Below are 21,076 nucleotides of genomic sequence, written 5' to 3'. Positions count from 1 at the left end.
AATTCTTTGCTAAAAATCGAACGGACGTCACATGGATGATTAAATGAATCATGCAGTTAGTTCACATAGATTTTGGTGAGGGTGAGTGAAGCGAGACAGGTGGGATTGGACGCGTGGGACAGACATCAGACAGATGGACAGACCTGTAGCTCCTCAATACGTCTCTGTAACACATCGAGACTGTTGCTTTTAAACTGATGGAAACCGTGAGAAGGAATTGCCTGAACAAACACCAAGACACGGGATGAAACAGAGAGAAAAACTCAAAGGAGGGAAAAAACAAGGCAAAATATGACCACTCTCACAACCCTAAAAAGCCTTATTGCGTAATAGGAGAAATGGGTTTCTCACCTGTGGCGGCAGTGAACCACTTCTCTTCTTCCACGTAAGGGCAGGGGTGGGATTGCCGACGGCCCGGCAGTACAACCGTAAAGTCTCACCCTCGTGAATTTCCACACGCGGAGGGCTCACTTGTACGTGGGGCAGACCGTGAGGTTGACTTGAAGCTGAAACATTAGTTCAAAAGTAGAGAACAACTCACTCGCCAGGTTCGGGAACTTGGTACACTGTAAATCTTGAAATATTCCTGTATAGGACACGTACTTTGAACATGTAGAACTCCTCGGGCTGTATGCTCGCCATGCGTGTTCAGGGCCTTGCAGATGTACTCGCCCTCATCTGAGCGATCCACAGATGGAATGGTCAGCAGCCCGTTGCGAATGACGGCTTTTGAGCCGATTCGTTTCCCGGGACCTCCTGACAAACCCCAGGTAATAAAACAGATTTCCAATAGGAGTCATTTGAAGGAATAGTTCATGTGATATGCGTATACATGATACACCAGGGGTGGGCAGGTGAGTTTGATCAGGGTTTGAGCTAAACTCTGCAGGACAGTGGCCCTGGGGACTGGAAGTGCCCACCCCGTGATACACCATCAACAAACTATTATAAAGGAAGACATATTCCTCAATCAACATCCTTGTTGGACCAGCAACAATATTCATATTTACCACAGTGGCGGAGCTAGACTTTAAAAACAGGGGTGGCAAAGGGGTGGCAAGGTGTTATTTTGGGGGGTCAATATAAAAAAGTGTTCAATTACACTAAAAATAAATTATTTCCCACAAAATGTAAATTTTACCAACCCTTTTTTAGGGATTAGGGAAAGAAATCAAAATGTTTTAGGCTTCTTCTCAAACTTTCAGTCCCCTTGTGAAAAAGAAGAGTGTTGTGCTTAATTTAATTGACGGTACACTGTGTATTTTAAGTCTTAAAAGTTTATTTAAAACAAAACCTGTACTTCTAGATAATATATGGCCTGTTTCATCAACAAGGTTTAAGCTAATCCCAGACTAAAATGCATCATAACTGCAAGCAACTTGCTCTGACAGCTCTTAAAATATGTCAGGGCCATTGTTTTGTCACACGATTCACACCAGTGATGTTTTTTTCATGTTTACAAAAGTTACCAAGGGCTAATTCTGGATTAATCTAAGCCCTTGCTGTGAAACCGGGCCATAATGAAATAAAAGGCCACAAAAAGAGAGTACATTGTCATGGCTATGTTTCTTAACACACTTTGCTAGACTTAAAAAGTAAATTTAAGAAGGTAAAAATCAGTTTTTTAATCATCTTTTGTCATGCTTTAAAGTACACTTGTATTTTGATGTGTTTGACTAACATACTAATATGAAATGAATGTTATAATTTTAACCGTTGTGTTATTCAATATTACATTTTAAGTTAATATTTTTTAAATGTATGAAATTGCAATTTAAGTATATTTGAAGTTTCCATAGAAATGATGAAGGTTATTTCAGGTACCATAAATTAGCAGTGCACAATCATATTTCAAAAACAACTTCAGTCCTACATGAGTGGGTCAAAAACCATCCAATTAAGTGTCCAAAAACATTATTAATTTCACACTCAAGTATAAAAAGTATTTTATTTATGTAATAAATATACTTTTTGTAAAAGTATATTTCACTTTGGGGTTTTTGCCACACGTTCTACTTGACATAACCATGGTGAGCACACATTAATATTTTCTTAAAGTAGATTGGCTCACCTATCCATTCCACAGCAGGGGTGGGGTTGCCGGTCACTGAGCAGCGGAACTCTGCCCGCTGGCCCTGTTGGACTGTCAGCACCGGTGGACTGACTGTGGCCACTGGCTGGGCCCCTTCAGTAGCTACAGCATAGTGAGGTAGGAACAAGTTAATCTCAGACAGGAGTCGTGCACTCCAAACTGGAGTACCATTCATTACCTATTCAGAACAGACCTCACCCTCTCTCAATGACGGAAGTGTTCAAGAACATTTTCAGAGAAATCTTTTCATTTTTCTTACCGTTTGGAATGTCATGCTAATTAATCGAGCAAGTTTTTTTTTTTTTCTTGCTTTGTGGCTTTTATTATGAGCACTAAAATACAAAAAGGCAAATGTGGAAAAAGTGAGAAAACATTTTAGACAGGTCTGTTTGTGACGGCGTATATGAAGTGATGGTGGTGTGACAGCGTATGCAGCATGTGTCCGGCTGCCAGAGCTGATGGTCAAGCCATGTCTCTTGGCAGCCAGCTTGAGGAGATGAGAAGTGGCAGATGGGGCTTGGCAGGGCGAGGCCCTCACTGCTGTCTGTGCCAACTTGATTGAATGCCAAGCCCCCGATCTACATGGATTCCAGGGCAACAGAGCAAAAGAAAGCTTTCTTTCAACCAACTAGGGCGGACTACTTGTCTGTGTAAGCTCTGTGTTATGCTCCGGTCTGCTTCTCAGTGACTGAACAGTGCTCATTTAGCTGCCTTGGCATTTAGAGCCTTGTTTTTTTCCATGATGGGCTCATGGATGGAGTTCCTATTTTGGTTCATAACTCAAAAATGCAGAGATCTACCCAAGTCATATGTCTACACATCTATCCACCCAACCAACCAACCATCTAGCTGTCCGTCTAGCCAACCGATCTGCACATTTACCCATCCCTCTATCTGCCCATCCATCTGTTTTCTCATGTATGATCCAAACATATAGCTGTCTACCCACCAATCTACTCCTCTATCTACCCACCATCTCTGTCTACACATCAGTACAGCTATCTCTCTTCCCACTCAAATATCCATTTGTCTACCTAACCAGCCATTTATTTTTCAACATCCATCCATCCATCCATCCATCCATCCATCCATCCATCCATCCATCTATCTACTAACCAATCTACTTTATTAATCCATCCATCTACTTATATATCTATCCACCCACCTCTGTCTACCCATCTATTTGTTCACCCAAACATGTAGCCGTCCATCCGCTCGCATATCTATTAAACCATCTCTGACTACATCCATGCATTGGTCCAAATAAACATAACTGTCTACCCATCCACTCATCTATCTTTTTTTCTCTTTTCCCTCCCTATTCTAGTTTTTGCTACTCTGAGTAATATCCAAATCTTTGTTTTTAGGGCACTTTTTGCGTTTCTTCACCTCTTCATGACAGATTGCTTCCTGTACTCTTCAGTTGTAAGTCGCTTTGGATAAAAGCGTCTGCTAAATGCATAAATGTAAAATGTAAATCTACCCATCAATCTCTAGGTTTACACATCCATCTATCTATCCAATCATCTAGTCATCTACTTATCTCTATCCACCTACCCATCCATCCATCCATCCATCCTTCGAGTATCTCAATAACCAACCCAACAATCTATTCATGTACTTAATACTTTTATCTAATCCTTTATCTATAGCTACCCACTCAACTATCCATCTCTATCTATCAACTCATTCTATCGATCTAGCTTCTCGTCTACTCATGTATCTACTCACACAACTGTCTCTGTAACTGTATATATATATATATTGGTATATGTATAGACTGATAAGAGTTACAATCTACCCTTGAACTATACCATTTCTCCACCAAGCCATCTATCCACTCATGCTTATATATCCTGTCTACCATATCCATCTAATAATCTACCCACCCATTGATTACCATAAATTATGTAAATTCATACTACAGTGAAACTATCTTTTAAGTATCTTTAAAATTCCATAAATAGCTCTTAACACAAGATTAAGAGAGCCAAGTTCAGTGCACTGGAAATGTATGCATAAGCGGATGATCACTATAAATGAGTCTCAGTATGATCTTTGAAGAACAATGGATGTTGTTTGATATCCGATATACCTCAACATAGACTTACATATCAAAAGCATGATACTGGGCTGATGAAATGTGTTGGGAACCCCTCTCTGTTAGGTTACAAGTGTGATGTTTAGTGGTTTGCTCACATATAACATACATCTTGAAGAATGAAAATGACCAATCTGGTAAGTAACCGGTCCTGAGCATGAAGACATCTATGTGTTAGACTTTAATTACTAATAAAACAAGAATCATACAAAAGACACACTTCAGCAACAGAGAGAAGTCCCCATTTGTGCAAGCATGCAGCTTCCCTGTTTCAATGGACCCAAATGGGCCATGAAAGCTTAGCCAGATCAAGTAATGCTCATGTGTACAACTCAACAACATGTATATGGGGATAATGTGGTCATGAACAGGATTAATATTTAAAATAACATAAAAATGTGGTGGTTACAAATTTATTTGTGTGATATATTCGCACTGTGCTCATAGTTTGGTTGTACCAGGGCACTACTTGAGATGGTAAAAGCATGCAGGCCGTCAAGATCGCATGCGTAAAAAAAAAACGGGTCCCTTATGGTAACCATATGGACTTACGCGTTCTATGTCCTTCAAACATCTCATAGGCTGTGAAAAACATCTGTGACTGAGAAGCCTCTGTGAATGATGGACAGGTAGATACTGTCAAGTGAGACTCCAGAAGGTTTTGTGAGGCGCACTGGTGACCCCAAGCATTTCAATGTGATTTAAAGCATATGCCCCTCAACTTCTTGAATTTTGACCTCCAGAACTTGTATTTGTGTATTTTATTGTTGCACCGCTGCCATGAAATTATACTTTAATTATTTTGCTGGGTGGGGATTCAATTGTTTCTGAACGGAGTCTCTAGATAGGTTTCAACAGGCTTACATGTTATATTTCCATGAAAATAGATCAAGTTTTAACAGGCAGCTTTACCAATGTCTCTCAAAATGCCTGAGGTTGATATCATTCATATAATTACACCAGTATTTGTCAAATCTAAAAACATTTCAAAATGTTAAAAAATGAATGTCTCATATGATACTCATAATAATAATGTTACCTTTTATATCTGGATTTTCGACAGATATTCAGCACATAAAGCTTATTTGTACAAGGAAGCTTCTCATTGGCTTTTTAGTAAGACAAATAAAGTTCTTGCCAATTACTCTATTATGCTCCAGTATCATAGACTTACAGCACCTGTTACAGTATTTGAGATGCATTGAGTTTTCCTATTGAAAAATCAATGCACATTTACAAGACATTTAGAAGACTTTTTAAACTGAGTGTAAGGTAAGTGCATTCTCTGTATAATTAAAAGAATAGTTGAGGAAACAGCACTCAGAAAAAAAACAAAGCATGCAGGTTAGTATCAGAACACATCACATGTAAAAGCTTTACCTCTGTATAAACACTCATATTGTATTTTTTTAATACAGCTTGTGATTGATGGAAGTCTACCATAGGATTTTAGTCTCAGTTTCATTCCATAGTGACTGTTTTATTTGTTATTCTTTATTCTATGTTATTCTAAAGGTTTACCATTTAAAGAATAATTTGTACATACATTTCACAGTTTAGACAAATAAAATACAGTGGAATCATGAATCATCTTTTCTCAAGATACAGCACCATTTCAAAAATGTACAAAATTAAATATTGCTTTAATTAAGGAAATAACTGATATTCACCTAAATGATTAATTAAAAAGAAATCAAAAAAGGAAAAAAGTTATAAAGCACTATTCTAATGTAAAAAACAGATGAATAATGAATAAGAACAAAAACACAATGAACAAACACAAATGCATGTTTGAAGTCTGTTATATCACACAATCTTAAGTCAACCTAAACATCCTTTCAGCCACATCACTCGCTGTGTTTGTCAATCATTTGTAAACCATTATTTTATTTTACAGTAGCTTCTCACAACAGTCAAAATAAATATGTTCTAAACAATATCACTGTTGGCAACATTTGGAAGGCATTTTCTATGAAACGTTTTTATTTACTACAACTACTACTATTACTAAATATAACCGAGGAGTTTAGAACAGTATAAAACTTGTTAAAGAATTTAAAATGCTGAAACATAATATAAAAAAACCACCGAAACCACTGGCAGTTATCAAATCATAAGAAAAAAAGAAAAGAAATTTCCAATGGAAAATATGACACTCATGGAAAAAAGTCAACATTCAAACTACTGCACTATTAATAGCACCATTTTCAAATACAAATTTGACAAGCATTTCCATTACAAAATAGAGATGGAATCACATCTTGGAGTCGGGAACGAGATTGCGCATGTAGTCCTTTTGGCTGATGGGTCCCAGTTTCTATAAGCAATTATGCCACCTCCCTACCTCATAAACCACTATCCCCAAAAGACCACCTCAAGAGGGAAATGACAGTAAACATGCTCGGAAATTAAGACCAAAATCCCCCGCTAGTAAGAAGACTGACACAGAACCACCACCATGACAACACCCAATTACACCAGCCGCTGATTTCACCGAGCACTACACTATGCATGAACAAGACTGGAGGTTAGTAAAATAACTAGGCCTTATTCATCAAACACAAAAAGGAGGAATTTACGTGCAAATTGTACATAAATCCATTTCAATGTAAATTTGTATATTCAATGTGACGATTTGAGTAAAATATTTGGCAAAAAATGATTTACACAGAAATTTGCTTTTATGTATCGTGAATAATAGCAATTTACAAATTAGCCTTTCAACGTAAATCATTTTACTGTACAATGTAGCACTGAATTTATTTCAACTATTTACATTAAAATAGATTAATGAACAATTCACAAAAAATTGTTGTGCTCATGTTTTATCGTACAATCGCACAATATTCTAAACTGAAACAAATGTATATTAAACATTAAATATGACAAAAATTGGCGTCAGTCTTCAGGGGAGTCACTACAGATTATCTATTTGCTTTAATATGCGAGTCACATAACAAAAAAACCATCATAGGATTTCATGAGTTGTCCTAAATTAAGAGCATTAAAGAGCAAAGTCCAAGTTTCCAATATTTACGACCCAAAAATGCTTCAAAATCAAAGTTTTTTCTCAAGATATTAGCTCGCAACAGCCATGAGCATGGGAAAAACAAATGATCATGAATTCGATTGAGAAAAATAAACGATTTAAGGTGCTGGATTAGTCTTGATTGAAAGCATTTTCTTTGAGTACAGAATTTAATATATCTGAGTTTTGCTTTTCTTATTAACCATTCACAAGCTGTATCATTTGGTTGTTTGGCGTAAAGATTTTACATTGGCCACATGAAAAGCCTTTGAAGAAGTTGGTGTAAGTGGAAAACAAACAAACACAAAAATCAGCAAGTAATCAAAAAGCAACATTATTTGATTAACGCAATAATTTAAACACAAAAAAGAAGGGTTAGCAAAGCCATCGTCCATAAGACAGAAGAATTCTCTACAAATAACACAATGGACAAAAAATAGGGCAAAGAAGCCAGCAAAGAGACATGCTGCATGAAAAAGACTGAAAAACTAGAAGGCAGGGAGGTTTAGAGGATGTGGTGACAATCACAAACCTGGGACATAGAGGAGAGCTTTGCCCTCATCCATGCCTAACATATTGGAGCCTGTGCAAAAATAGTTGCCTGCGTCCTCAGGCTGCACGTTGTGAATGGTCAGGATTCCATTAAAATCCATGGCTCGGTTAGGCATCTTGATGCTGCCTTCGCGGGTCCAAACCAGGGTGTAAGCTGGCAGCTTTGAGAGAAGCACATGTTCGCAAATATTTTCAATTACAGTCATTCATACTTGCAGCCAAATATTGCTCTCTCTCTCTCTCTCTCTCTCTCTCTCTCTCTCTCTCTCTCTCTCTCTTCTCTCTCTCTCTCTCTCTCTCTCGCAAGTCAGGAGGGGTGAGATTATGTCTGTAAGATGACATTCATACCTTGCTTTTAGCTGTGCAGATGAAGCTCACTGTAGATCCCACCGTCACACTCTGTACTTTGGGCTCCTCGATAAACACTTCAATAGGCTTGGTTGGTAAGGCTGGTTAGTGGAAAGACGTATGACAATCACAAGAGAAGAATGTTTTTTTCTCTCTCTCTATTTGTACCAATGGTGACCCAAAAAACAACCAAATAAATTCAAAATATTAAATAAGAAAATGTTTGAGAACACTAACATGACCAGTGAATGTGGCTAAAAGCTATGGAGCAACAAACAGCCTAAAATGAACACTTGGCAGGCACCAAATGAGAGTGAAAAAAATCAGCGTAGGCGAGTATATGAAACGATGTTAATTGCCAGTTGGCCAGAAACATTTTGATGAATTCTAATGACGCTAGGGACAGTTGACAGGGCCGGTGCTGCATCGTCACAAAAGTTGTAGTGTGACGTTTTCGACGTGATTGCAAGATGAGCAATTTAGGTTAAAAAGTATGAAATGTGAAAATGACTGAATGTTTCTCTAGATAAGACCCTCTAAAGCCCTTCGAAGTGCTTTGAAACAGCATTGATTTAAAGCTTAAACAATTTGGTTGCAATTCAAAACCCTTATGTGAAGAAAAATCCTGGAATGATTTCGACTGAAGAAAGAACGACATGAACATTTTGGATTAGATGGGGGTGAGTAAAATATCAGGACATTTTCATTTTGAAGCAAGCTAATCCTTTAAGGTTGAACCATTGGAGTCACATGGACAATTTTAATAATGTCTTTACTACCTTTCTGGGCCTTGAAAGTGTTCATTTAATTGCTGTCAGAAATTGGAGGGGTCAGAAAGTGCTCAGATTTATTAAAAAAATCTTAATTTGTGTTCCGAAGATGAACAAAGATCTTACGGGTTTGGAACGACATGAGGATGAGGAGTAATTAATGACAGCATTTTGGAGTGAACTATCCCTTTAATCTATGTTTAATGGCTGGTAAAAAAATTAGGGCTGTCAAAGTTAACGCGTTAACGCAAATTCATTTTAACGGCACTAAATTTATTAACGCGTTAACACAGCGTGCATTTTCTGTCTGATCCGGGGTCCGTAGTTGGAGAGATCAAAAGCCGTAGACGTAAAGGATGCAGCAGCAAACATTAAAAGGGAAAGAAAATGGTTAACATTAATATTCTAAACCAAAAGTGCAGTTATTGCCTATAAGCTACCATATTTTCTGTTTAACCATATTAGACACCAGGGGCCTGTACCATGATGGTAGTTTAACAAACTCAGGGTTACAGGATTAGTTTTGAGTTGACAAAACCAAACCAATCTATTCTGGCTTTGTTGGTCCCATGATGCTGATCATCAGCTCGCTCTGTCAAGTCAGGCTTTGATCCTGAGTTCAGGAGTTTAGCTGTGACATCAGCAGTGAACAGCCAATCACACGCTGTGGATCAGCGAAACTGAGATTCATTTCTCTCTTCTGCAGATTATTACATGATTGAAAAATATTAAGAATTTAAAAAAAAATTACACAGCAAGAAGAAAAGAGCTGTCTATGAAAGAGGACAACTAAAGAAACAATATTATATGTCAATACAAGTTAGTTTAGTTGATAAAGAAAATTGAACATTTAAGCTCAGTAAACTTCTTTTTTTAAATAGCTTTATTTATTGATTTTAATCATATTTGTATGACTTTATGTAGGCTATTTATATTAATTTTAACAAAGTGCCTATTAATGATTGATTAACTAAAATCAATGTGTAATTAAGTAAGGGTATAATAATTACATAAATTATATCTAAATCATAAAAAAATATTATTTTTATAAATAAGCATGGGTAAAAGCCAGACGCTTTAGTCTTTAAAAACATTTGCTATGTAGTGACCTTTAATTTGAAGTAGAAACAGGGGGAGTGACTTTATTGCATCAGAGGTGTGTCAATTTACTCACAGCTGATTGGCCCAATTTCAGATTGAGATCTCTTATCCAGAACATAACCTGCCCTGGAGCAGGTTAGCCGTGGAGTGTAAGTTACTATGGCGATGAACACAGTTAAAAGCCAAACCACTTTAATGGTACCTAAAACCCAGGATTAGCACAAACTAAGCTTAAACTTATCTGGATAACCTGCTAAACCAGCTTCATGGTACAGGCCCCAGGTCAAAAGAAAAGTCTGTTTACACATTCTCTGTAGTCCATTCTCACTCTCACTCATGTCTGAGGTAAATGGTGGACACGTCCCCACTTACAGTACATGTGTTATATTGAACTAATACCATTACAGTCGTCTAAAACGAATGCACAGGTTACTTTTCTGAACAGGAGCGCTCCTGAATCTTGCACTGTTTACGTGAATTGCGGCACAGTTCGGCACCTTAAGGCACCTCTGCACCTCTCTTAAAGGGGCCGCACTATATTCCTACTCGTGGAATATGGACCTCCTCCAGTATGGTGTGTTACTGGTGCGCACACAGGTCCACATGACAGCTTTCACATTACCAGTTTTTCATACAAACTGTGCCCTGCTCTGAACTAAACTGCCAGTAATACTACCTTTATTTATATTCTTAAAATGAGAGAAATCCCTGCTTATTCTGTATTTAAGCTTAGGCTAAAGAGACATGAACTACTACTTTGATAAACATCTGTGACCTTTGATACATATCTAGTCTTCATGCTGTATTATTGATTATTATTGAATAAGTATAGTTTTACTAATAATAAACGTACATTTGCATAAAGCATGCATATTTGTCCATATACCCATATTGATTAGAGTATTAAAAACTTAATTCAAACTTAATTTAAGATACATTTACAACAAATAATTATCTGCAATTAAATTGCGATTAATCGCGAGTTAACTCATGACAATCATGTGATTAAATATTTTAATCGTTTGACAGCCCTAAAAAAAATATTCGGTAAATTTAAATCAGTCAGGTGTGGAAAAAAGTTAGTTTTATGCCCTGGCACCAAATAATTTATACACACTTGGCAAATCACATTATCCCAATTTTTACAATAAATTTCTTGAACAATCACAACTTGATTTGTGTTGCATCAAAATGCATCGAGGGTAAAGCAAAGGGGGTTTTCAAAAAAATGTTTGTGCTGTCATACATTCAATCAGTGTAGAATGAAAGACAAGAAAAATGCCATGGAGTTGTTTTTAAGGGTGTGAAGGAAAAAAAAGGGGAAAAAAAACATACTTGTAACAACAATCTCCGCTTTGCTCCTATTGGAGCTGCGCTGGTCTTGGCAGGTGCAGATGTAAACGCCAGCATCATTGGGCTGCACACTGGGGAAATGCAGCTCTTCTCCTGCAGGGTGGAATGAAAAGGTTTGCCATGATTATAAACCCATACTGTCATATGCACTACCGTTCAAAAGCAAAAATTAATTGAATATTATTTGAAAAGAAATCAATACTTTTATTCAGCAAGTAAGCATTAAATTTATCAAAAGTAACAGTAAAGATTCTTACATTCTTACAAAAACATTAATTCAAATAAATGCTGTTCTTTTGATGTTTCTTGAGCACCAGATCAGTATTTTAGAATGATTTCTGAAGGATCACGTAACACTGAAGACTGGAGAAATGATGCTGAAAATACAGCTTAACCATCAAAGGAATATATTCAAATAGAAAACAGTTATTGTAATTGTAATATTTCATAATATTAATGTTTTTTCCCTGTATGTTTGCTCATATAAATACAGAATTCGTAGGTAGTCACTTTCATAAACAATTTTTCCAACCCCAAAGTCTAAAAAAACACATTTAATCAATACTTTTCACTATATTTCTTTTGCAATGTCCGCCATCTTGGATTTATTTTTCGTCTGAGCTTGGTTGCAATGCATTATGGTATTTCCTTCACCACATAGGATATATACAGCATGAAACAGAGCAGTTGATCCTGTTTTTTGTGCTTGGTTTCTCTAGGGAACTCATTTGTGATGTCTAGAGATATATATACTGATATCCTAATTATCTGAACACACATCCTGCTTTTAACAATCTGGGCAATACCTTGTCTGCGTCTCTCTGCTGTGCTGGAGATTGGGCGTCCATCCTCACGGGACCAGTGGAAATAGTGTGGAGGATATCCAGACACCTGGCACCTGAGAGTGACTGGGATTCCCTTTGCCACATGAACCTTTTCTGGAAACACCTTCACCTCTAGAGAGGCAGCAGCTGACAACAGACAAACACACTGTACTGAAATCTGTCCAATAGAAATGTGCTTTCACAAAGTACTGTTACTTATGTGTTGATGTATTGCCAATTGAAACAGGAGGTTGGGGAAGAAAGGGTTCATCCCTCTGCTTTGACTGCCAATGAGCCACAATTTGCTGCTGGTTTCCAAAGTGGTATTTTGGGCAGGGCTGGACTGGTAATCTGGCATACCGGGCATTTGCTCGGTGGGCCGACGCACTCTGGGGCCGGTAGTGTTTTTAAATTATTTTATTTTTTTACCACTGACAACATGCAGCGACAGCGGCCCATTGGTTTGTCTTCTGAACTGACAAGCCGAAGCGAGAGAGACCTCCCCTCCATATTAGATGCTTTTTTTCTATTTATTTATTTATTAGTATTTGAGCGCCTGGAACTGCGAAAGGCGAATATCCGCACAGCGCAGCCTGCTGACGAACGTACGCTGCGTTTAAATGCTGCTCTATACGGCACTTTGGCTCCGAATTTTGTTTTATACAATCGTATGATATGGAAACATTACAGGTTTTGTGTTGAATCAGCTGAAAACAGCCGTGAGCATGTATTCATGACGGTGGAAAACGGCAATACACACAAACGTTTCACTTTAGCAGAACCACAACTTACTCTGCAGCTAACAGCGAAGAAATATGGTGTTTTGGAAGAAACATTTATTAAAAATGTTGCAAATCAATATTGCAGAATACAAATCACTTTTATAGAGGCTGTTTTCATTTGTTTTACTTACAAATATAATACTTTATTATATGTTTTATATAGTTTACGAAACCATATAGCCATATAATGAGGAGCAAGGTTTTTACTGTTGAACTAAAATGTTTTTTACCTGTGACTACCATGATCTTACATTTAAATGAAACTATAGTCTATAAAACAGCTTTGAAGTCTAGATCCCGCATGAATTAAGGACAAAGCTTTTTTATCCTCTTTAAAAGTTTTATTAACTTTTTTAAATAGATTTAATGAAATGTAATAGCCTCATGAAAGATAGATATCAGTGTATGCCTTAAATGATGTTAACTCTTAAAAAATATTATTGTTCAACCCAAAATGTGATCATTTACCCTAATGTCATTCCAAACCTAAATTAATTTATTTCTGTGTGGCATAAAATAAAATAATTTGAGTGTTTTTTTGTTCATACAATATTCAAATGGTAGCCTAACCAAAGTGGCTTGGTTGCCAACAATCTTCAAAACATCTTATTTTGTGTTTCACAGAAGTCATACAGGTTTGGAAGGACACGAGAGTGAGTAAATGCTGACAGCATTTAAAAGAAGTAAATTTACTTTACTGCATCTTAGCTCAAAATCATCAGTGCTTTACTGTCAGGTGCATTTCTGTGTGACAAAAAAAGCAATATTAAGTTTATCTGCATTTTCAGCAAATTCGATAATATCTATCAGTCTTTGTCCTTGTCCTAGTTTTATTTATATACTCCAATTTAAGGCCCCAACCCCAGCAAAAACATTCACAGGGAACTGATGGGCCGGATGTTCTGGGTATGCCAGAGCCGAATTTTAGCCCCAGTCCAGCCCTGATTTTGGGAGGAATATTTTATATACAGTATTATGCATAATTTGGTCAACTTTTATGAGTACACTGGAATATAGATGACCTCAAAGCAAACAGACTTGGACTGATGCTGCGTTCACGCCATGTCAGAATTACCACAACAGTATTAACGCCAAAACACTATCAATGACTAAATGAATCAGCAGTGATCAGGTGGTACAGTTTTAAATTCCGAATTTTACAAAGATATGAATGCTTTTTACAAGTTGGAATCACATAATCATAGTAATTCCGATGGCTTGGACACACCTTGAAAGTCACAAACCTCCGAATTTGATTTTATAGGGTTCTTAAAAGTGACTGATAATAAATGAACAAATACCACTACGGCAGGGGATTCTTGCTTGTGGATTTCCAACATAACCAGCTGCACAGCTATGAAGAAAGAAGAGAGTCACAACAAAAATTGTGATGACAATAATAGACCAGCCGAATTGATTTGCTACAGTACAGGAAGTGTGAGCATACCGTTCACAATACTGGCCAGCGTATCCGGGCTGGCAGGCAGTGCACTGGTAGCCTCCGTTACCCAGACTTTCACAGGTGCGAGAGAACCTAAACATAGAATGTTTTAAAAATCTTCCTGCAAATAAGGTAAATATTGTGAAAACGAGAGCTGGCAGAATCAGGTAGGGTTTGCAGGTGTATGTTAAGACTAACTGGTTGTCAGGGTCAGTTCCGGGGCAGGCACATGGTTGGCAGTCCTCAGGGGTTCCAGCAGTTGGATCTCCAAAGAAGCCGTCAGCACACTGTTCACAGAGCTCACCCTTGGTGTTGTGTTGACAGCTCTAAACATCAAAAAGATAACACGCATGTGGTACGGCTTACTTTTACGAGGGTGGGAAAAAGCTATATTTATTTATTTAGGAAATTTAGTTTAAAAGGGGGGAGAAATCCTGTTTCATGCATACTGAGCTTTTTACACTGTTAAAGACTTGGATTCCAATGCTAAACATGGTCAAAGTAAAAATAAATAAAACATTGACACTTGATGGAGTATTTTTGGCACAGAAATACTCCATCAAGTGTCAACAATTTTTTTATTCATGATATGCTAATTTTTTGAGATTTTGGGTTTTCATAAGCTGTATGCCAAAATCATCGGTATTAAAACAATAAAAGACCTGAAATATTTCAGTTGGTGTGCAATGAATCTAAAATAAATGAAAGTTTAATTTTTATCATTACATTATTGAAAATAATGAACTTTATCACAATATGCTAATTTTTTTAGAAGGACCTGTACATACTATTTTGACTACAAAGAGAGAGCAACACTCGTATAAATGAACTTTTATGCATCCCATTCCTAGAAAAGAACTGCGTGCTGGTTCATACCGTGCAGAGGCCAGTCTCTGGATGACAGGAGTCCGAATGGCTGTTACACTCACACGGCTCACAGTGGCCAAGGTACAAGCCCCCTCCTGTGCGACTGTATCCAGGAGCGCAGTCCTACAGAACATGAAGACAAAGGAACAGATGTCTAGAGTGAGTAATACTGTCATCATCATCACTGTACCATGGAAGCAAGCCTTTACTACCATTCATCCGGTTGGTCACACAGCAAAGCTTTGATTGTTCATACCTGGCATGACAGACCACGGTAACCAGGAGGACACCGGCACTGCTCCACCTCCAAAGCCTGCTCCAGGCCAGTGTAGTCAGGCACAGCGATATCCATGCGGACCCCTGAGATACTGGATGAGCGCATCTCTGTGTGATACGAGGCACGGATCAGGATGTCATCGAGGTCGGCGAGCACCATCATCAGGTGTTCCCGGGTAGCCGGCATGCCATCGGGACGCTGCCAGTGTTCCTACAGAGAAGAAATCATCATAATACAACAACACATCTTGCTTCAATACAAATGACAATATGATGAACATTATGAACAAAAACAGAAATAAAATGAAAGGGTTCTCACCTCTCTGAAAATCATCTCAAAGTCCTGCGACTCTCTGGCACCTTGCCCCCTTCTCCAGGTTTGCCGTGCCACCAGTGTGATATCATTACCCTGTGAAAATATTGAGGAACAATAGTGTTCAAACATCTCATTTTTGGAACGAATCCTTTATAAATAATGCATGCATGTCTGCTATCATACTCACAATAATCTGAACATCAGCATCTTCTATTGGAGAACCTCGAGGACCAGGCACATAGGAGATGGTATATTTCAGCTTTCCACCATATGCACCAACCTACATTATAATTAAAAAAAAAAAAAACATACCATAAGAACATTTTCACAATGTTAGTTATGGCAAAAAAAACATTTATTTAAAGTACAGTAGTAAACATTGGAATGCCACACATATTAATATGAATCACTACTCCAAATACAAATAAAATAAAAGTAAATTTTAATTTTACATATTTTTTTAATAAGGAATTTACTATAACTTTGTTTTTCATTAAGGGCTTTTAAAAAAAAAAACCTATTAGAATAAGTGAAAGTACAACGGAAATATCATTTGTCTCTAATTCTGCGCATTACACATTAAATATATTCTAAAAAAGCAGAGATAGTGTCATGTCACAAAGAGGTTTCATTTTCAGTGTGGACAGGCAAAATACTTGCAGCGGGAAACAAATATCAATATTAGAATACTTTTTTTAAACAAAGGCACAATTTGCAGAAAAAAATGTTTTTCATAAATAAAAAAGTTTAGCAAAACATAACATAAATCAGCATTTCAAATATGAACTTCTACTATTAAATCCACAGCAGCACCCCTCTCTGTCGGCACCACTGTAATAAACACTCTAGACGTGACGTGATTATAGATACACCAGGTTGGTTGGTTTAGATTAAGTGATGTTTTGGCTTGCCCATCTATCCCACCTTTGGCTCAGGCAGTGATTCATTAATGTCTAAGGCAGACAACCTGGGGGGGATCAGTGGTGGGCGGGCCTGAACCCATCCATGCGTTTACCTTATCCCCTTTGAACTGCTCCGGGAGCTGCCAGAAGAGCACGTCATCTGGGTGCAAGCTGAAACCACTGTAGACCAAAACATACTGGAGCACGGACGGAAGGAAATGCATAATAGTGTGGACGAAGAAAAGACAGAATGAGAAATGCAGCAGGTAAGCAAAGCACAGAGGAAAGTATGAGAGAAAAGAAATCTATTCCTGTCAGTCACTGACTAACTACAACTTCAGCAGCTTCATAAAAATGAAAATAAAGCATGGTAGTAAGGAGAACTGAGAGTTTGGTTTACCATTTTATACAAAAATATGTGTATTTTGCATAGTGTACACTACAAGCTATACATGGTTTTAGAAAAGTTTATTATGTTTAACAAGGCTGCATTTATTCAAAATACAGTAAACTTAAATACAGTAAATACTTATTTTAAACGTAATTTATTCCTGTGATACTAATGCTGTATTTTTTTAGCATCATTACTCCAGTCTTCAGTATCACATGATCCTTCAAAAAACATTCTTGGTTCTCAAGAAACTTTTCTGACTGCTTAATGTGTGTGCGGAATCCATAATACATTTTTTAATAGAAAGTTCAAAAGAACAACATTTATAACATTAGACAACTTTTCTTCTATGTAATGCTTCCCTCGTCAATAAAAGTAGTAAAAGTAACGAAATATTAACACAATTCTTACTGCCCCAAAACGTTTGAATGGAAGTATATAATGAATACATTCAAATTGACTTAGACTCAAGAATTCCCAAAAAAGCACACCACTTTCCCATGATTCCCAAGTGGAGTCACAGGTGACTACCTTGTTAGAGGGGCCAGGGCGTGGACCTCTAAGGACACCAACAGTGTTTTTTCCCTGTTCCACCTGCTGATAAGACCAACATCCAAACAAACTAAATCACACAACCGAACTAGAATATAAGAAAGTGTTTTATTAGTGTAAACTAGGGAAGTGACAAGCTACTAGCTACTGCATGAATGACAAGCTGACTTCAATTTTTTTTATTTTAAAGGGATAGTTAACCCAACTTCTGTCACCCTCATTTCATCCCAAACTTACTTCATATGGCTTCTTATTTTGTGAAATAAATGTTTTGTCTACACAATGAAAGCCCAATATTTGTTGGACCCCACTTACTTTCAATGTATATAGACAAAATCAGTTGAAACATATTAACAAATATTTTTTACTAATCCTTCACAGAAGAAAGTAAATCACGTTTTGATTGGCATGAGGGTGACGGAATATTTATTTTTGGTTGAGCCACCCTTTAAGACCATGTAAAATGTTTTAAAAAAACAGCAAATGTGAAGGCCAAATCGAAAACTAGTCACTATCCAATTGGTCTGACGTTGAATGATTAGTCAACTCACCCCTGAGTGAGAGCATAACCGTACCTGAGTTGAGTCAGGTTGGGAGGAAGGGCCTGGGTCGTTTGAGTGGGACTCAGAGGCTCTTAAAGAGGAAGTTAAACCAGAATGGAAAGGAGGGGCACGCACACTTGACCGAGACAGCACACTCTGGGCCTCAAATGAAGAATGGGAAGTTTGAGAGGATGAAGAAAAAGGGAAGGGAGACTGCCCGTTGGAGAAATTAGTGATGATTGCCCAGATTTCATCATCAAGTTTGCGTACTTCATCAGCGGGGTGCTAGTGAGAATAAAGCAATGGATGGAACAGGAAATATAGTGACTCAAAGGCTTTGTTCAGACAGACAGCAAATATTAGAATTAGTGTCATTACAACTCAATTCATTCAGTCTGAACAGCAAATACATGAAAAAAGTCAGTTAGACAGAATGTTTTTTTTTTTTTTTTTTTTTCATAATTTAAAAAGAAATGTAAAGAGATTTGAATCAGATTTCAAACCACGTTGGGATATAATTTTTTTGGGGTAACTTACTTTACAGTAATGTCCATAGCTACAAGGTGTGCCCAGGTACACCCATTGGCACACACATATTCCTCATATAGTGAATGAGTCAGTGATTCTGGACAAAGTATGAGTGTGTAAAATGCCTGAGTTGTTCTTTGAGAAAATCTCTTGGGCTGATGCTACATCATTACTAGCAACCAACCAATGAACACTACTATTCAAATGTGAGTGGGGTCAGTAACATTTTTAAATGTAGTTTAAGCTTGTTGCATTTATTTAAGTTAAGATTTAATTTATTCCTGTGATGTCAAAGCTGAATTTTCAGCAATTATTACTCCTTCATGTTTAAGAAACATCTCTTATTATCATTGGTGCAAACAGTTGTGCTATCACAGTTCAATACACGCTGGTGAATTTTGTTTTTTTCGGTTTTGCATTTAATTAATTATTTCCATTTCTCTCTGTTTGTAAATATCTCTCTCAGTTTATTTCGGCTCTGTTTGAGTGTGCCTGTGAGTCTACGCGCTGATATGAGCAAATATCCAATCATATGCACTAAAGTTAGGCGGCGTTTAGCCGTGTTTTAAACCCTTGCCAGTTAAACATTTCATTCGCGTGCTATGAACTGTTTTGCATTGAGCACGCGCAGTAAACGTCTGTCAAACACACGTGATTACTGGACAGTCTTACTGCACTAATACTGTCAAATACACACAAGGTTAACATATAAACGCAGTCGGTTATGTCTAAAGTGAAAGTATAATTGTGTGCGTCTATGACATGCGAGCAGGTCTTCAATTGACAGCAGCGCAGCCTATAGTGAACACGCTGTCCTTAAAGGGACAGTTCACCTCTAAAATTATTTTAATAAATTTTTTTTTTTTTTTTTTAATTAATACAGTAGCTTTTAATCAGTGTTGTATACTGAAGGATATGTAGTTTTATTTTTAGCCTACATTTCTTCATTCAATTTCATACTTAAATGCTACTCTACATCTCTGAGCTGCCACTGTAAATCATTATATATATTTATTTTATATTATATAATACACTGGGAATGTGTACAAGGGTTTTTAAAGTAAAGTTTTAAGTTTTAGTAAGGGTTTTCAAGTCTTTTAAGTGAAATAAAGAAAGAGTATTGCAATAAAAACCTTTTCTCCTTAACCCGTTTCTGTTCCTGTCGCCTAAGAATTAAAAAAAAAACGAACCGAACCGAAAAACCGTGGTTAAAAACCGAGGTATGTATTGAACCAACTATATTTTATATATTTATATATTTATATATATATATATATATATATATATATATATATATATATATATATATATATATATAAAATATAACTATGTCCTTTGAAACAATATAACTGCCTTAACTCATGCCTTAATGCATCCTTGTTAAATTAAAGTATTCAATTCCTTAAAAAAACCTTACTGACCCCAATTTTTTTTTAATGGTAGTCTAGATACACTACTGAACAAATGAATAGAGCAAACGTCAAGCTCATCACTTAGATTAAAGTGTGAACTGTCAGTCCTATAGATCAGACCAGAAACACAAACCAGATTGGGGGAATGTAAACAAAGCCAAAGAGAGAGAATGAAGAAACAGATGCGCCAAAACTTTAACGAGTTGAGAAGAAAGAGTGGGACATGCAGCCAAACACATGATGACATTCATGCAGGGAAGTGCACAGGATGTCAGTGTAAGAATCAGGATACCACGTATGCTCTCACCTGAAGTGTTCATTCTGTTTGAGTGGTGTTACCCATAAACAGCAAAACATTCTCAAAGCTCAATTTAATTAATGCCATCTTTTTTTTTCTCAAATTTCTTTCAATCCTTTTACATTGTGTCAGACATCTACAGGTGGAGTTAATACATGGAGACATTAGTTTACTGAAAGTGTCAAGGATGTTTCTGTTGACCTGTGTTGATTATAGAGGAAGTTCAGCATATGTCAGTTTTCCAGCATTAACCTTTCAGTTTATTAAAAGGATTAATAGGAGTTCATACTTTCAAATTCAATTTAGTACATTCTGTTACTAAAGAATCCATCAGCTATGTAAAGGGATGCCTATGGGATTCAGGTCAGTGGTGTGAACTCACAATAAAAAGTTAAATCAAAGTTCTAATACCTCAAAGGCTCTTTTGGACCTTGAGAGGTCTTTACCCATATCATTCATTAGATGCCATACAGTGTCGTCCTTTCTCAGCTGTTCCTTTATCCACGATGAGTCTCTCTAGTTTTGTGAACAAAGCAATTTCAGTAATCTCAATACAAAATCTAAAATACCAGCTCTAAACTACAAAGAACTAGTTACATT

The 21,076-nt window shown here is 37.0% G+C and overlaps 1 protein-coding gene across 7 annotated transcripts in view; it reads right to left on the bottom strand.

Moving 5' to 3' along the window:
- Nucleotides 1-21,076, bottom strand: part of hspg2 (heparan sulfate proteoglycan 2) — a 145,449-nt gene that overhangs the window by 33,007 nt on the left and 91,366 nt on the right. For 3 of the 7 annotated variants that reach the window (XM_067446102.1, XM_067446103.1, XM_067446104.1), the window contains exons 35-50: nt 16,039-16,131; nt 15,855-15,944; nt 15,516-15,746; nt 15,269-15,382; nt 14,591-14,718; nt 14,399-14,485; nt 14,253-14,305; nt 12,152-12,316; nt 11,328-11,438; nt 8,122-8,222; nt 7,754-7,934; nt 4,746-4,805; nt 2,072-2,194; nt 604-756; nt 352-506; nt 144-221 (exon numbers count right to left, since the gene is read on the bottom strand). In XM_067446102.1, the coding sequence (XP_067302203.1) occupies nt 144-221; nt 352-506; nt 604-756; nt 2,072-2,194; nt 4,746-4,805; nt 7,754-7,934; nt 8,122-8,222; nt 11,328-11,438; nt 12,152-12,316; nt 14,253-14,305; nt 14,399-14,485; nt 14,591-14,718; nt 15,269-15,382; nt 15,516-15,746; nt 15,855-15,944; nt 16,039-16,131 (1,923 nt within the window). Of the gene's footprint in view, nt 1-143; nt 222-351; nt 507-603; nt 757-2,071; nt 2,195-4,745; nt 4,806-7,753; nt 7,935-8,121; nt 8,223-11,327; nt 11,439-12,151; nt 12,317-14,252; nt 14,306-14,398; nt 14,486-14,590; nt 14,719-15,268; nt 15,383-15,515; nt 15,747-15,854; nt 15,945-16,038; nt 16,132-16,866; nt 16,951-17,675; nt 17,742-18,271; nt 18,524-20,887; nt 20,993-21,076 lie in introns of all 7 variants that reach the window. The other 4 variants (XM_067446100.1, XM_067446101.1, XM_067446098.1 and 1 more) reach the window with 3 other exon arrangements.

Source organism: Pseudorasbora parva, chromosome 6, assembly GCF_024679245.1.
Source record: "Pseudorasbora parva isolate DD20220531a chromosome 6, ASM2467924v1, whole genome shotgun sequence".
Taxonomy (NCBI): domain Eukaryota; kingdom Metazoa; phylum Chordata; class Actinopteri; order Cypriniformes; family Gobionidae; genus Pseudorasbora; species Pseudorasbora parva.
This window is presented reverse-complemented; position numbering and strand designations above follow the sequence as displayed.